General features: G+C 52.1%; 1 protein-coding gene across 2 annotated transcripts; it reads left to right on the top strand.

Annotated features, from left to right (window-relative positions):
- Nucleotides 1-366: 366 nt before the first annotated feature.
- Nucleotides 367-16,788, top strand: LOC108410041 (cytochrome P450 4F2-like). Of its 2 annotated transcripts, XM_073220215.1 has the most exons (14): nt 367-500; nt 571-712; nt 1,262-1,460; nt 3,383-3,527; nt 6,257-6,307; nt 6,396-6,523; nt 7,501-7,622; nt 8,452-8,722; nt 9,456-9,522; nt 9,726-9,855; nt 15,519-15,652; nt 15,767-15,831; nt 16,013-16,095; nt 16,516-16,788. In XM_073220215.1, the coding sequence occupies exons 2-14, from the start codon at nt 693-695 to the stop codon at nt 16,691-16,693; spliced, it is 1,593 nt and encodes a 530-aa protein (XP_073076316.1). In that variant the 5' UTR covers nt 367-500; nt 571-692; the 3' UTR covers nt 16,694-16,788. The 2 variants fall into 2 exon arrangements, with proteins under 2 accessions (XP_073076316.1, XP_036878104.2); XM_037022209.2 differs by lacking the exons at nt 367-500; nt 571-712 and adding an exon at nt 875-882.
- Nucleotides 16,789-17,291: the final 503 nt, after the last annotated feature.

Consider the following 17,291-nt stretch of genomic DNA (forward strand, 5'->3'; position numbering starts at 1 on the left):
ACCTTCCTCCCAACACCTCCAGGTGCCCCCCTTCACCTGGGCCCTTGTCCCCGGCGGTGAATCTGAGGCGGGTCATCCCTGGCCAGGCTGGTTGCTGTGTATCTGCTCTCAGCCTCCAGGTGTCAAATCAGGGCCTGGGCTGCTGGGAGGTATGGGGTAAATCACAGAATTTCCCGAACCTCCCAGGCCTTAGTCTGTTTACATATCAATAGTTGTTTACTGCTTCCTACAGCCTCCTGCAGCCTCCAGGGCAAGGGGTGGAGAGAGGACAGCTGTTCTCTCCTCCCCTTCATTTCTGGTGCATAACTGGTCTGGCACCTGCCAGTCGCCAGGGACCGCCTGTGGGTTCCTTCCCATAAGCAGCTGGCAGGGAAGTGAGTGTGCCCCGTGGCTGCAGGGACACAGGGCACCAAGCAGGTTTGCTAGCAGGGACCCAGGAGAAAGGCAGAGAGCAAGCCGGGGCCAGAGGAGACAGATGGTGCCCAGCCTGACTAGCAACGGTAAGGCATAAAAGCTTTTCTCCTAACCTACTCTTTCCCTTGACTTATTTCGGTTTCACTGGTTCCATAGGTGACTTACCCTGAGCTGGGAACACCCTTTGCCCCGGAGTTACCGAAGGCAAGACTGGAACTGCTGCCAGGCTGTGCAGACCAGAGGCTCTGAGCTTCCTGATTCCACCCTAGAAAAGGTGCATGACACCCTCCTGGTCCAGGTGAGATGGAGTCCAGAAGTCTGGGGACAAGGCCAGCCCCTGCTCTGTGCACATGTCTCTTGAAACTTCATGCTTTTGCCTGCCTCACTTTGGCTGTAAGCCTGAGGGCCAGTCAGGTGTCAGGGCAAAGACTTCCCAGGAGGAGGGGAACAAGCTGCTCCTGACAGAAGGTGCCAGGAAGGGGGCCGGGGGCAGAGGATCCTGTCCCTGGAGGGAATGGATGGTGTCCAAGGTACGGGTGGCTCCAGGGAGTAGCAGCCTGGGATATGAGTGGCTCCCAGGGGGTCATCTCTCTGTCTCTGTCCGTCTCCTTGTCGCTCTCTCCCTCTGCCTCTCCCTCTGCAATTCCCTGGAGCCCCCTCCCCTCTGAGCCCCCGTGTGCCCACCCCTGAGCCCTCCCTACCCCATCGCCCACCCTCACCCACCCTGCCCCTCAGACCCTTGGCCCTCTCCCCCTCCTGGGAGCTGCCCTGTCTCTCCTCCCAGCTCTCCATCCCCGCCCCCTTCCTCGGCCTCAGGGGCTCCCCGTCTATCCCGTGTGCCCCCCAGGATGCCGCAGCTGAGCCTCTCCTGGCTGGGACTCCACACAGCGGCAGCCTCCCCATGGCTGCTCCTGCTGCTGGTCGGGGCCTCCTGGCTGCTGGCCCGCCTCCTGGCCTGGGCCTGCACCTTCCATGACACCTGCAGCCGCCTCCGCTGTTTCCCAGAGCCCCCAAGGTGGAGCTGGTTTTGGGGCCACCTGGGTCTGGTGAGTGTGGATGCAGGAACGGTCTGGGCATCAGGTGGACGGGCTTCCGGGGGAGTCAGGAATGAGCCCCGGGTGGGGCTGGGGTCTGGGAGAGGAGAAGCCAGGGAGGCTGAGGGGAGCCCCTGCTTCCTCATCCATCCTCCTGCTCTGCCACCCCAGGCCATCCCTGCATCCTTGGCCCCTGACCCCCAGCCTGCTTTGGACCCACTTCCTGCCTGCCTGCCCCACATCAGTGCACCTCTGCGGGGCTCCCGAGGGGCTGAATGGAGGCAGATCGCCTGGGATTCCCGGTCTCCTGGCTGGCCTGGGCCTTCTCAGGGGCGGTGTCCAGGGGCTGCTGCCAGCCTGGCCCGATTCCTTTTGTCTGCTCACTCTGGGCTGCAGCTATTGAGCCCCACGCCCACCCCTGGGGCGCTGCTCCCCGCACCCTCTGCTGCCAGGACACCGTCCTCTTATTTGACTTTATTCCATAAAATGTCCCATTGGGTCCACTGCCCACCTAGATCAAGTTGGCCACTCACTTTCCTTTGCAGACGGGTTTTACTTCTCACTGCGCTCCACACCTTGACTTTTAATTTGAACCTGCTCATGCTTAATTAAACAGTTAATTGTTGAATATCTTACTATCTGTCTCTCCAACAAGAGAGAAGTTCTGGGAAGTGGACACTACAGTGCCCAGTCCAGGGGCTGGCATATAGGGGGCATTAAACTGAAAGTTTGGCAACCTAGGTGGTGAACTTGCCTTCCCCTCCCTGGGTCACAGCTGAAAGGATGCTGGTCCAGCTGCTCCCCTCCCCCAGGCCCCCTGAGGAGTGAGCACAGCTGCTCAGTCTGGGGACGGACTTTCTGTGATTTTACTGCTCATTATGGCAGAGTTCAGACCACGGACATTCCTGAGCACACTGTGAGGGTCGCCTGAGATTCTGGGTCTTGGAATGTTCCCAGTGAGCCCTGGGGGCAGTGGGAATGTTCTAGTACTGCAGGTCTGCCTCCTCCTCTGAGGTCTTGGCCATGGGGGCTGGTCTTGGTCACTCTCCCCTCCTCCAGCCACTTTGCTGTGTGACCTCCACTGAGTCACTCTCCCTCTCTGGATCATCCTCTTAGAGTGTCTGGAATCTTCAAATCAAGGTACTTGGTAAACAGGGAGGGAGTCCCAAGGTGAAAGTGACTTATGTTGTGACATCTGTCTGGAGCACCTGGGAGTAGTTGTCAGGCTCCCATGGGACATGTCTGGAGACTGGAGAGGCCACCTCACCAGCAGGCCACCTGCTGTCCTTCACCTTTGGGGCACATGGCCTCAGATTCTTCACTATAAATGGCATGTCTGACAGGCAAGTCCATAGGCTCAGGAGAGATGATAGATGGATATTCAATAGATAGTTGGACAGATGATGGGCAGGGCACTCTCTGCCAGAGGCGGGCCTGTGGAAGGGGCCCATAGGTGGGGGCCGCCCGTCTGATTGGCAGGCAGAGCTTGTGGCTCCCCTGGGGCCCGCAGGGGAGGGGCTGCCGGCTCAGGTCTGCACACCCTCCACTGTGTGAAGAACCAGAGACCACGTGCACCTGTCATGACATGAGAGGATGTGGGAGCCAGCCCAGGGACGAGTCCCGAGGACACCCTGCTGCCCACAGCCTCCCCCACAGGCATCTCCCCTTGCGGGCGGAACCACCCCCAGGAGGAGAACAATCTGACTTCCCCAGCCCAGGCCGGCCTCTGGGGGCAGAGAGCTCACCTCCTCCCTGAGTCTGGGAGGCACCGTGGGACGTGGAGAGACCTCCCAGGCCCTCCCTCCCTGAAGGGAAGGTGCAGAGGAAGCAGAGATTCCTCCCTCTGTGCAGATCCGGAAACACTGTCCCCGGGGCTGCAGGGGAACATGCCGAGGCTCCATCAGGGGAGGTCACAGCCCTGGTCTTGCCTGCAGGTTCCCTCTGATGAACAAGGCTTGAAGTTCATTGCTGAGCAGGTGGCCACCTACTCCGAGGGGTTTAAGATCTGGCTGGGGCCCACCATCCCCCTTGTGGTCTTCTGCCACCCCAACATGATCCGGACTATCAGCAATGCCTCAGGTACCAACACAGAGCTTGTGGGGTGGGCCCCTGGCACATCCCAGGGCATCAAGCCCCTCCACACCCCAGCCTCCGTCCCGCCCCTGCAGGACCCGGGCCCCTCCTTCCCTCTTCTCTCCATCTTCCTTTTTCCTTCATGTAGTCACCAGCCCTCATCTCACCATTTCCTCCTTCCTCTGCCATCTGCCCCTGGCCCTGGTGTCCTGGGCACCACGGACACCCAACAGGCCTCCATCCGAGGCCCTCTCCTTGATTGAGGTGGGTCTGGGCACAGAGATACTCGGCCTGGTGTGCTCAGGAATTGGCTAGAGGAAGATGGGTTCTGGCAGCCCAGGGGAGAAGCAAGGTCCCTGCTGGGCAGGCTGGAAGGCTTCCTGGAGGAGGAGTTGCTGGAACTGAGTCCGGAGTGATCAGTAGATTTTAAAGCACAGGTCGAAGTGATGCAATGGGCATTGATAGCATCTGGCCCCCATGCTCAGAGCAATGAGGGCTGCTACTGGTGGAGTGTGCAGGCTGCTATTTCTGTGACATCCTCCTCTGGTGGGATGGATCCTTCTAGCCAATGCTATGGCTCAACTACTACAACTGCATTGTTCTACTCTTCCAGGCACCTCCCAGAAGAGACCCCGCACTAGCCTGGTTCCCCTCCCTTGTCCTTTGCCCCGACAGACCAGGCAGGATAGTGGAATTGACAGCATCTGATGGAGACCTTGACCCTGAAACCAATATGCTGGGTGACTCTAGGAAAGGCCTCCACTGTCCCTGGTTCCTGAGGTCTCTTACAGTTTTCAGTGGTGGCGACTCAATCCTGTATTGTCTAAGCAGATAAAAATCTACTGACTGATTTATCTTCAGATTTATCTTCAGGCACAGCTGGATCCAGGTCTCAAACAATGTCCTCAGGAAGCTGTCATCATTTTTGGTCGTGTTTTTCTTTGTGATGGCTGCACTCATGCTGGCAAAGATAAGTCCCAGAAGCTCAACCCCATGGAAAAGTGAGCTCATTCCCAGAAGGCCAGACAAAGTCTGAAGATTCACTTTTATTTGTGTGCCCAATTCTCACCCAATCACTGTTCACTGTGACTCTGACTGCCCCTTCGTGAAGGGTGTAGGGTTCTCAGAGCTGTTGTTCTGGGTCCCAGAGCAGTTCAGGGGCTGAGAACGCAGGCCCTGGATTCAGAGAGCCCCAGGCTCGTGTCTCAGGATGCCACTTACTGTCCAGGAGGCTGTGGACAAGTGACGTCATTGCTCAGAGCCTTGGTTTCCTTGTCTGGATAAATGGGGTCAGAGGAGAAAGAAGGTGACCCAGTGTTTGGGATCCAAATGGGGAAACATCCTTACTGTCCTTGTCAGCAAGGGACCCCTATGTGTCATGTCAAGGATCTGGGGAGGGATTCCAGGGGAGGCTGAGCGGCTGCAGGGGAGTCACAGGGCTCAGGTCTCTGTGTCTGCCCTGCAGGTCCTCCACTCTGGTCGCCTAGAAGGGTCTGAATTGGCTTCCCTTTGTTCCTCTCCAGATTGGGAGCTCAGAGGAAGGTCTCCTGTACACACAGGGCCTGTTGAGCACTTATGGGGATTTGTGTTGCTGGTGGGTGGGGCCCTGGTATGCGGTCATCCGCATCTTGCACCGGGCCTGCATCAAGCCTGTGCCCTTTGCCCCAGGTAGACGCCCCACGGGGTAGAACTTGCCTGCTGCTGAGGTTTCTGTGCTGCCTCCAGTAGGGTGGGTGACCCGGGGGTACAGGATAGGCTCTGTCTCCCCTGGACCCCCATCTCCCGGACCTCTGGTCACAGCTGCTCACACGTGGGGCAGTTTGTATGACGTGTGCTGCATGACCATGTCTGGTCACGTTTATGTTTCCACCTGTGTCCTGGTTACATTGGTATATGTTATCCCTGGTACACCTGGCATATGCTTACACGTGGGATCCAGCAGAGATGCCTCAGGCATGTCTGTGGCCCAGCTGTGGCCACAAAAATGTCTTAGAGGCATGTTGGTGTCTGTCTGGCTTTTGTCTGAGATGCCATTTAAGTCACATCTGGGCCACGTTTGGTGTCTGTCTGAGGTGTGGGACCCAGGGTCCCTCTGGAAAATGCCTGAGACCTTATGTGAGTCTTGTGTAAGGCAGGTCTTAGGGTACGGTTGGGTCACATTTGGTCAACGTCTGTGACATTAATGGGATTGTGTTTAAGTCCTGTCTGGAGCCCATCTGTGGGACATGCCACAGTCACGTCAGATCGTCTTTGGGTCCACGACTGAGCTTATTGCACCATATCAGGGTGTGTCATGCATGTTGTGTCATGTCAGGACATGTTAGCACATGTTGTGGCCTTGTCAGATGTCCCAGGATGTTAGAGAGGGCTGGGGCAGACACAGTGTCCTGGCCCCCATTAAGGTGTTTGTTGAGTGCTGGCCTGAGCTCGGGGGTTTAGGATGTGTTGGACCATGTAGGGGCCGTGTCAGGTGGCGCAGGGCGTGCTCTGCCACGCGAGGGTGTGTCCGAGCCTGGAGGGTGTGTCTGCGGGCTCTGCCTTTGCTCTGCTCTGCTGAAGCCTGGTCTGCACCCTGCTCGCCTCCCCCTCCTTCCTGTTTCCTCTGCTCTTGGCCCCATTCCTGCTGTGCTGGGCGTGCAGGGGCGGGATGCCGACCCCTGGCTGGGCGCCTCCAGACCCTCCAAAGACCCTCCCCTCCCCCTCCATGGCCCCCGATGGTTTATCTCTCATGTCAGCCACCATCGCACCCAAGGAAGGCTTCTACAATTTCATGAGGCCCTGGCTGGGTGAGTACTGTGGGTGAGGGGGATTGGGGGCAGCTTGGGGCCTAGGGAAGGCGCTGCCCTTGCCCACTCCCCACGGCTGCCTCTACAGGGGACGGGCTCCTGGTGAGTGGTGGGGACAAGTGGAGCAGACATCGCCGCCTGCTGACACCCGCCTTCCACTTCAACATCCTGAAGCCTTACATTAAGATTTTCAATGACAGCGTGAATGTCATGCATGTGAGTCTTTTGGACCCAGAGTCAAAGCTGGCTTCTTGGAGGAAAGGGGGCTCCGAGACATCTTCTGTGGAGTGATGGCTCTTTTGGGTGGTTGTGGGGCCACTGGCATTTCTTTCTGAGCTTCGTTTCCTCAGTTGTAAAATGCGAATAACGGTCCCTGCTTTGCAGGGTGTTCTTGATGACCTCGTGGAGTCACGTCCCTGGCACACAGTAGGTGCTCAGATGGTGTTAGTTTCCGTATTTCTCTCACGGAATCCTAGGATACAGTTGATGATAATGATGAATACTACATAGCAGTTATTGCTGAGCAACAAACAGAGCTCTGAGAAGTCACCCAGGGAAAGGACATCTGGGGCTTGCAGGTTTTGGCTTAGCAAGTATGGAGGAGGGGGTCTGGTAGAAGGATTTTCCTAATCAGTTTATAACAATGAAGTGGATGAAAGCTGACATTTTTTAAAACACTAACTATATGCCAGAAAGTATGTGCCAGTTCCATGACACATGGAGTCCAAGTTGATTTTCAAAGCCTTCAGATGTGGGGATTATTTTATCTCCATTACAAATGATGAAACTGAGCCTCACAGAGATTAGGAAGCTGGCCCAAGTTCTCACAGCTGCAAGTGAGCTAGTAATTCCGGGATGGGCTTCTAATCTGGTCTGTCCAGCACCAAAGCAGGTCATCGTAATTGTTACTGAACATTTGACAGGTGGACCCCAGAGGAGGGCAGTGAGTTGCCCAGGGCACTCAGAGTGTAGGAGGCAGAGCCAGGACTTGAACCCAGGTCTCCTGACTCGGAACCAGGGGGTCTTCGTGACCTAAGAGGAATGGCTTCGATCCCACCGAAGGCCGGTCCCCCCTGGGGATGGGTGCCTGGGGCCAGGAGGCTGGGTGTGGGGCAGTCCTTCTTGGCGGTTGGGGTGCGGGGAAGCTCCGGAGAGGCAGCTCTCAGCCGCAGCTCTGCCCTTCCTCCGTCCAGGCCAAGTGGAACCGCCTCATCTCTGAGGGCAGCTCCCGTCTGGACATGTTTGAGCACATCAGCCTCATGACCCTGGACAGTCTGCAGAAATGCGTCTTCAGTTTTGACAGCAATTGCCAGGAGTGAGTGCTTGCCGGGGGCCTGGGCACATGAGCCAGGGACCCAAGGCAGTAGGTGGGGAGGGAAGACTGACGGGCAATTGGGAGGGATACCCTGGAGGAGGTGGACCAGGGCTGCACAGTGAAGGCCGAGGAGAGGACAGGGAAAGTGTGGTCCTTTTGATAAAGGACAGAGAATGTGTGTAGGTAGAAATGTTTGATAAAGGCCAGGAGGATGGAATGAGTGCAGGATGTGCAACAGTGAGGAGAGCCTTGGAATGAGGTTGGAGGAGGAGGAATAGCCAGATCTCAAGGACATTGAAAAGCCAGGCAAAGGGCAGGAGCTGTGACCTGAGGTTCCCAGGAAGGCATGGAGGGTGTGAGCAGGTGAGGGTCATGGTCAAAGCTGAGCTTGGACATCTGGCTCTAGGGAAGACCAGTTGTCATGTGGACAGTGGGTGGTACTGAAATTGGACCCAAGAATATTGAGGGAGGGGGAAATTGATAACAATGGACCCAGTGACCAATTGGGAGCGGATGAACTTGTGCAATACGGACAGTTTTGGGAAGGAGAGGGGCAAATACTGGGGAGGAGAGAGAGGAGAGAGGCATGACGCCTCAGCTGTGCTCTGGAGCCTGGGGCAGGGAAGCAGCTCACACAGATGGGATGTAGGGAGAGAAGAAAGTCGGGGCATCCTGTCCCTGGGTCATCTGCACCGCGTATGTGCGAGGGCCAGCTGTGCCTGGATGCTCGGTTTTCTGGTTGGGGGCAGCTGCCATCTTCTAGTGGGACCTGCCCTTCAGTCTTCAGGGGAGCTAAGCTGTCGCCTCCCCTCATGCCCTCACCCTGCAGGAAGCCTAGTGAATATATTGCCGCCATTGTGGAGCTCAGTGCCCTTGTGTCAAAACGAAACAGACAGATTTTCCTGCACACGGACTTCCTGTACTACCTCAGCCCTGACGGACAGCGCTTCCGCAGGGCCTGCCGCGTGGTGCACAACTTCACAAACGCCGTCATCCAGGAGCGGCGCCGCACCCTCCCCAGTGAGGGCGCTGATGAGTTCCTCCTGGCCAAGACTAAGGCCAAGACATTGGACTTTATTGATGTGCTCCTGCTCTCCAAGGTGGGCTTCTCTGGGACCTGAAGTCAAGAGGTTAATGGGCCTTGATCTCAATTGCCAAACTGAATGAAGAAACCAAGCTTGATCAGGGGGACTGTGGAGCCACGGAAGGTGCTTGAGGAAGGGAGGAGGCGTGCATCAGGGATACACTTAGAGTTGAGTGTGTGGAATGCAGCCTGCAGGAGACTGCTAAGTCTGAACCTGAACGGGCTGAGATTTTATTCTACCTCCAAGCTTATTAGTCTCCTATGTGTTAGAAATGCCCACCAATGTGCCAGAACCCTGGACCAGAGCAGCCCATTTATTATTCACAGTGTGACGGTGGCCAGAGTAGGGTCACAGCTCCGGCTCCCATTCCTCTGAGGCTGCATGATGCTCTTACCTGTATATGCAGCCATGCTTGCATCACAGTAGAGGGAGGTCTGTTATGAATCTTGGGACTCATGTAGGACTGCTGACATTTCTGTCTCTTCTACCCTATGAGAGCACACGGGAGATTTATCTGCAGTATAAAATAATCCTGTTCAGAGAGAGGGCAATGTCTATATGCTGTGTAGATTTATTCCAGGGGAGATACAGAATCTGGATTTACCGGCCTCGTGATAGTGGCCAACGGGGGTCTAGGAGTACAGGGTGGGCCTGGGCTTCAGGATGGAGGACGGGGCTTCACGCATTGTCTCAGGAGCCCTCACATCTGTGGTTTAGTTTGGGCTGCGGGGCTGTGTTTTCTGTCCAGGATGAAGACGGGAAGGAATTGTCAGACGAGGACATCCGAGCTGAAGCTGACACCTTTATGCTTGCAGGTTAGGGTCCCAGTGTGGGACTACAGAGGTGGCAGGGGTTTCTCCATCCCAGGGACTCAGCAGTGCACCCTGGCCGCACCCCCCATCCCTCCCCATCCCTCCGCATCCTCCCCATGTTCCCTGAGGGCCTTAATGTGAGGACGCTGTCCACTTTCTGGTGCTGAAGCAGCCCAGAGGCCCAAGCCTGTCTGCCTGCCTCTCAGGCCATGACACCACGGCCAGCGGCCTCTCCTGGGTCCTGTACAACCTTGCGAAGCACCCCGAGTACCAGGAGCGCTGCCGCCAGGAGGTGCAAGAGCTCCTGAGGGACCGTGAGCCTAAGGAGATGGCATGGTGAGTGCCCGTGGCCACGGCCTGTTCCTGAACCCGTCGATGGCTCTGCTGCCCAGCTGGGGAAGGGGGCAAGATGTTTTTGTGGATTCCTCATATTGCTCAGTGGGAGTATGAGCAGAGCCCAGAGACAGGGTCTGGTACTCAACCTGGCTGTTGTGGGAATGTTTGTTGGCTTTGTGGACAGTAAGACCCGGGCTGCTGAGAGAATTGATGACAGTGCTTTAGAGCGTTTGATGCCACTTAGCACATAGGCAGTGAGCACACCTCCCCTCGACTCCCTGGCTTTTATCCCTGAAATCTCATTTCTCTTTAAACATTTTTGTTCTCTGAATGTTTGCTGGTGTCCTGCCTCCTAATTCCTTCCATTTTGTTCAGTTCAAAATTCAGAGGGGACTCCTGGGAATTAAAGTCAATCAAGTCGTGTTCAGGAACACTTGTATTGTCATCTGTTCAGTCCCCTGTTCAGCAAACTCTGCCGCACTGCCTTCCCATCCCCAATTCTATGCCCAATTTTGTATCCTGCAAGTTTGCTGAATGTGGTTATTGGTTCTAATTGTTTTTGGTGGAGTCTTTGGGTTTTCTATGTATAATATCATGTCATTTGCCAATAGTGGCAGTTTAACTTCTTCCTTACCAATTTGGGTGCCTTTTATTTCTTTGCATTGTGTGATTGCCATGGATAGGACCTCCAGTTTGTTGAATAAAAGGGAGAGTCTCTTTCCTTCTCTTATTCCTGATTTTAGAGGAAAAGCTTTCAGCCTTTTGTTAAGTAGGATGTTGGCTGACAGTTTATCATATTATGTCCTTTACTATGTTGAGGTACTTGCCCTCTATGCCCATTTTGTTGAGAGTTTTTATCATGAATGGACGTTGAATTTTGTCAAATGCTTTTTCAGCATCTTTTGAGATGATCATATGATTTTTGTCCTTTTTGTTGATGTGGTGTATGATATTGATTGATATTCAAATATTATACCATCCTTGTATCCCTGGAATAAATCCCACATGGTCATGATGGATGATCTTTGAATTTGGTTTGCTAATATTTAGTTGAGTATTTTTGCATCTATGTTCACCAGGAATATCTGTGTGTAATTTTCTTTTTTTGGTGTATCTTTGTCTGGTTTTGGTACTAAAGTGATGCTGGCCTCATAGAATGAGTTTGGAAATAGTCCCTCCTCGTGCTTTTTGGAATACTTTAAGGAAAATGGGCATTAGCTCTTCTTTATATGTTTGATAAGATTCAGCTGTGAATACATTTTGGCCAGTGGTTTTTTTCTTAGGTAGTTTTTTGATTACTGATTTGATTTTGTTGCTGGCAATTGGTCTGTTCAGATTTTCTTGTTTCTTCCTAGGTCAGTCTTGGAAGGTTGTATTTTTCTAGAAAGTTGTCCAGTCCTTCTAGGTTGTCCAATTTGTTGGCACAGAATTTTTATAGCTAATAATTCTTTGTATTTCTGTGGTGTCCATTGTGATTTTTCCTTTCTCATTTCTGATTCTTTTTATGTGTGTAGACTTTCTTTTTTCTTGATAAGTCTGGCTAGGGATTTATCTGTTTCATTTATTTTCTCAAAGAACCAGCTCCTAGTTTCATTGATTCTCTCCATTGTTTTATTCTTCTCAATTTTATTTATTTCTGCTCTGATCTTTATTATGTCCCTCCTTCTACTGACTTTGGGCCTCATTTGTTCTTTTTCTAGTTTCATTAATTGTTTAGACTGTTGATTTGGGATTATTCTTCTTTCTTGAGGTAGGCCTGTGTTGCAATATACTTTCCTCTTAGAACTACCTTTACTGCATCTCACAGGTTTTTGGGCTGTTGAGTTGTTGTTTTAATTTGTCTCCATATATTGCTCAATCTGTTTTGATTTGGTCATTGATCCATTGATTATTTAGGAGCATGTTGTTAAGCAACCATATGGGCTTGTTTTCTTTGTGTAATTTATTTCTTGTTTCATACTTTTCTGGTCTCAGAAGCTGCTTGACACAATTGCAATGTTTTTGAATTTAATGAGGCTCTTCTTGTGGCCTTGTATGTGATTAATTTTGGAAAATGTTCCATGTACACTTGAAAAAAATGTGTATCCTGCTGCTTTTGGGTGGAGTGTTCTATAGATGTCTTCTAGGTCCATCTGTTCTAATGTATTGTTCAGTGCCTCTGTCTCCTTACTCATTTTCTGTCTGGTTGACCTGTCTTTTGGTGTGAGTGGTGTGTTGAAGTCTCCTAAAACGAATGCATTCAATTCTATTTCCCCCTTTAATTCTGTTAGTATTTGTTTCACCTATTTTGGTGCTCCTATTTTGGGTGCATAGATATTTACAATGGTTATATCCTCTTGTTGGGCTGACTCCTTTAACATAATGTAATGTCCTTCTTTGTTTCTTGGTATTTTCTTTGTTTTAAAATCTATTTTTTCTGATATAAGTACTTCCACTCCTGCTTTTTTCTCCCTACTATTTGCATGAAATATCTTTTTCCATCCTTTCAATTTTAGTCTGTGTGTCGAGTTTGAAGCGAGTCTCTTGTAAGCAGCATATAGATGGGTCTTGTTTTTTTTTAATCCATTCTGCAACTCTCTGTCTTTTGATTGGTGCATTCAGTCCATTTACATTTAAGGTGATTATTGATAGTTATGTACTTATTGCCATTTTATTGTTTTCTGTTTGTTTTTATAGCTTCTCTCTGTACCTTTCTTCCTCTCTTATACTCTTGTTATTTGTTGGGTTTTTTTAGTGCTGTGGTTGGATTTTGCATTTGTAATTTTTTGTTTATTATAGGCATTATGTTTGTGGGTACCAAAAGTTCAATTGTAGCTCCCTGACTATATTACAGTCTATATTAAGTTGCTGATCACTCTATTTCAAGCACAATCTAAAAGTACTTTTTTTTCCTTCATCTTTCACACTTTACATATTAGATGTCATAATTTCCCCTTTGTGTGTATACCTTGACTGATTTTGTATATAGCTGGTTTTACTACTTTTGTTTTGTTTTAATTTTGTAGTTGCTTGGTAAGTAAATGGTCTAATACCTTTACTGTGGATTGATTTTCATGGGTGAAAACTATTCAGCCTTAGGAACATTTCCATCTGCAGCAGTTCCTTCAAACATATCCTGTAGATGCCTTGAGCCTTCATTTATCTGGGAATTGTTTAATCACTGCTTCAAATTTGATTGATAGTTTTGCTGGGTAGAGGATTCTTGGTTGTAGGTTCTTCTGTTTCAGTACGTTAAACATGTCATGCCATACACTTACGGCCTGTAAAGTTTCTGCTGAGAAATCTGCTGATGGCCTGATGGGTTGTCCCTCATAAGTAATCTTTTTTTCTCTCTGGTTGCTTTCAATACTCTTTCCTTACCTTTAATCTTTGTCATTTTAATGATTATATGTCTTGGTGTTGTCTTCCTGGGGTTCCTTTTGTTAGGGGCTCTCTGAACTTCCATGACCTGAGTATCTATTTTCTTCCCCTAATTGGGGAAGTTTTTAACAATTATTTCCTCAAAGAGACTTTCTGTCCTTTTGTCTCTTTCTTCTCCTTCTGATACCACTATTATGTGAATATTATTTCGTTTGAATTGGTCACAGAGCTCTTATCATTCTTTCTCTAGAGATCCTTTTTTCTCTGTTCCTCAGCTTCATTGTGGTCCTGTTCTCTAACTTCCATCCCATTGATTGTCTCCTCTATTTGCAGCAATCTATTATTTGTTTCCTCCATTGTGTATTTCATTTCAGTTACTGTATTTTTCAGTTCTGAATGACTCTTTTTCAGCTCTTGTATCTCTCTGTTGAAGTCCTTCCTGAGATCCTCAATACTTTTCTGCAGACCAGTGAGCATATTTATGACTTATACTTTGAAGCCTTTATCAAGAAGATTGGTGATCTCCATTTCATTTTTCCCTCTATCTGGTGTCTTATCCTGTCACTTTGTTTGGAACATATTCCTCTGCCTCAACATTTTGTCAGGGTGTCTCTGTTTCTTCCTTTGTATTAGATGGATCTGCTGTGTTACCTAGTCTAGAGAGTAATGGCTTTATGAAGAAGACATCCTGTGGTGCCCAGAAGCTCAAGATTCTTTACTCTCCAGTGCCTGGTTCTCCTTGGCTGTAGAGCTCCAGTTGCTGCTGGTGGCCCCTGGGCAGGACTGCCTTTCTGTCTGCCGGTAGTGGTTTAGCTCAGTCTGCTGAGGCCACAGTTTGCTTCATCCACCCCTTCATGATCAGAGCAGTGGCTTCTGTTGGGATTGTTGTGGGCAGGTCTGCCCTTTGCTGCCCTCAGCAATGGTGGAGCTGCTGGGTTAATGGGTGGGTGGTGTGGTTGCACAGCAAGTTGCCTGGTGGAAGGGCAGGTGGACTTGTGGCAGCAGCAGAATGTGTGCCTGTGGGAGGGGAGCAGGGAGCGGAGGTGGCAAGTCATGCGGGTGCCCCCTTGTGCTGGTGAAGCATGCAGCACTGGGCTGGCTACCCCTGGGGACGAAGGAGATCTTTGATCTGGCTTATGTAGGTGCTTCTCTAATTGGGCTGAGACAGGGCCAAGAAGGCTGGGAGAGCTCCCCTCTGCTCCCCAGGCAGCAAAGCCCAATGCTGCAGGGAAGAGTAGGCTGGCACACCAGTGATGCACAGGAAAGTGCCTCAGGACTAAGATGCCAAGGAGGGGGATGGAGCACCTGGGGCTCCTGGGAGTGCCTGACCTGTTGGGCCAAGGGAGGGCTGGGGCAGTATCTTCCACCTGTCCTTTTGCCTGAGGAGAGAGCTCAGTCTATCCTACACCCCTCTGCCTCCCCCACAACTGCTGGCAAGTCTTTCAAACTACTGCTTTGGTGTTGTGTCTCAGTGCGACCTGCAGAGCATGCCTGTCCTCCACAAAAGGCTGAAGTCTCAGCCTCCCCGATTGTCCCAACTGTCCCTGGTGTCCAGTCTGGCTGATCACCAGAACCCAGTGCAATATTAGACTCATATTCCAGGAGCAGATATCCAGGGCCAGATGTGCAGAGTTCCTGGGGGCCTGTCCCCTCCCTGCTCTGTCCCTCCTCCTCCCACCTGTGGGATGGGTTAGAGGAAGTTCTTTTGTCACCACTGATCACAGCTCTGCCACTTGACCCATTACTGTAAATGCTTCTCTCCCACAGGGATAGGTGGTCTGTCCTGCAGTCTTCAGGTCATTTTCAGGTTCAGCTGCATCGGCTGCGGTGGCCCCCCTGGTGTGTGTGTAGGATGGGGTGCCCACCATGCCTTCCTACTTGGCCATCTTTTTTTTGCAACTCCTCCTATATAATTTTTTAAGATGCACAAAAGGGACTCTGAAAGGGCACATAGAAATAATAACCTAGGCAAACTGTGAGGAGGGTAATGAGTGGTATTGAGTCATAGGAGTGGATTTTATAGTTTTCCATTTTGAACCAGTTAACTTTATCAGCTACTAAGAATTTAAATCACCACACAAAAAGAAGGGGATTAAAGAAAAAGAATTCATCCCCTTTACTGGATCTTTGATGCTTATGAAAGTTTTCCAGTGAATTCTCTTGTGTTTTCTAAGTATGAAACCACTGTTTGTCAAAAATGACATGTTTACCCAATATTTTGCATTAAATTGGTTTGTGGGAGGTCTTTAATGGGGTGATCTCTCTTTTTTTCTCCCTGGGTAATTGTTGGGGGGGTTCCCTAGGGACGACCTGTCCCAGTTGCCCTTCCTGACCATGTGCATCAAGGAGAGTCTGCGGCTGCACCCCCCAGTCCCAGCCATCTCCCGCTGCTGTACCCAGGACCTTGTGCTCCCAGAAGGCCGAGTCATCCCCAAAGGTTTCCACAGGGACGGGGTGGAGGGATGGTGGTTAGGATGGGTATCCTTCTGGGCAGGAAGAGGGGCCTATCAGAGGAGAAATCTCTTCCTGACTCGCCCCTCCTCTCCCACAGGTGTTACCTGCTTCATCAGCATTTTTGGGACCCACCACAACCCATCTGTGTGGCCAGACCCCGAGGTGCTGCCTCCCCTGACTCCCTGTTCCTCCTTGTCCACACCCTTAGGGGTCCCTGAGGAGGGTACAGGGCTGTGGCCTGGCAAATCACATGTCACCTCTCCCATCATACACACCTTTGCCTCTCCAAAGCTGACTGTCCTGGGTGACCCTGCCCAGCAGCCCTTTCTTGGCCTCCCCGCAGGTCTATGACCCCTTTCGCTTTGAGCCAGAAAACATCAAGGACAAGTCACCTCTGGCATATATTCCCTTTTCTGCAGGGCCCAGGTGAGGCCAGCGGGCACCTGAGGTGGGCATGGGGTGGTGGGGACGGGGGTCTGGGGCTGAGATCCCAAGCATGACTGTGGGGGCAGGAAGGGGGACATGGAAAGTGGTGGCACTTCCCGGTCTCCTTCCCTGCCCTCCCCTAGGAGTTATGGGTGAGGATCCGGGGCATGAGGACTGGGCGGGGCTGAGGATGGGTCCCAGACATGCTCAGAACCCTTTTCCCCATCTGCTGGTTCCAGTTTGGGGCTGGAGTCTGGGTCGGATTCAGGGCCTATGCGAGCCCCCGTGGGGGTCCCAGGCATGTGAAGCCCCATTCTCTGTCCCTGCTGGATGAGATGGGGGTCCCGGACCAGCATCCACGTGCAGTGGGGCGGGGATGAGGTTCCGGGGTGCAGTCAGAGCCACCACTCCCCTCTGCAGGAACTGTATTGGGCAGACGTTTGCCATGGCCGAGATGAAGGTGGTCCTGGTGCTCACACTGCTGCGCTTCCGCGTCCTGCCTGATGACCAGGAGCCGCGCAGGAAGCCGGAGCTCATCCTGCGCGCGGAGGGCGGACTGTGGCTGCGGGTGGAGCCACTGAGCGCTGGTGTTTGCTGACAACCTCCCCCTCCTGCACACTCCACCACCTGCCCTGGGTGGGTCAGTCTGCTGTACACACCCCAGTTTGCAGATTCCCAGGAATAAAATTGTTGCTGTCACCTCTTTCCTAGCCTATTCTACAGTCAACGGTGCACATGGACCTGTGTGCTGGTCAGGTGGTGGGCGGGCTGGTGACTCTGAGCACAAGAGCCTGACTCCCTCCGCCGCTGACCGCAAGGCCGCCATAATGATTGAGAGGTCGCCCAGAGCCCAAGTGTGGATTTTTTTCTGTGGACAGTAAAGAGCCATGGGAGGTGTTTGAGCATGAGAGCAACCAGGCTTAAGGATGTGCTTAAGAGGCACCTTTGAGGCTCAGAGTCAAAGAGGAGCTCCCTCTGTGGTAGACTGATTCTTGGCGCTGCTAGTGCCTCCCCCACGGAGGCCCCTGGCAGCCCAGAGCACTTTGCAGGGAGCGTCTGCAGCCCACGCCCTGGCAGCCTCTCCAGGAACCTGTTTCCTTCCCGCTCTTGCCAACAGCCCCACTCCCGTGTCTGCTCCTCCCAGGCAGTCCCGCTGACCACCCCCTGCCCTGTCTTCAGGAAGCCCGTTCTCTTTC

This window comes from Manis javanica, chromosome 13, assembly GCF_040802235.1.
Source record: "Manis javanica isolate MJ-LG chromosome 13, MJ_LKY, whole genome shotgun sequence".
NCBI classification, from domain to species: Eukaryota; Metazoa; Chordata; class Mammalia; order Pholidota; family Manidae; genus Manis; species Manis javanica.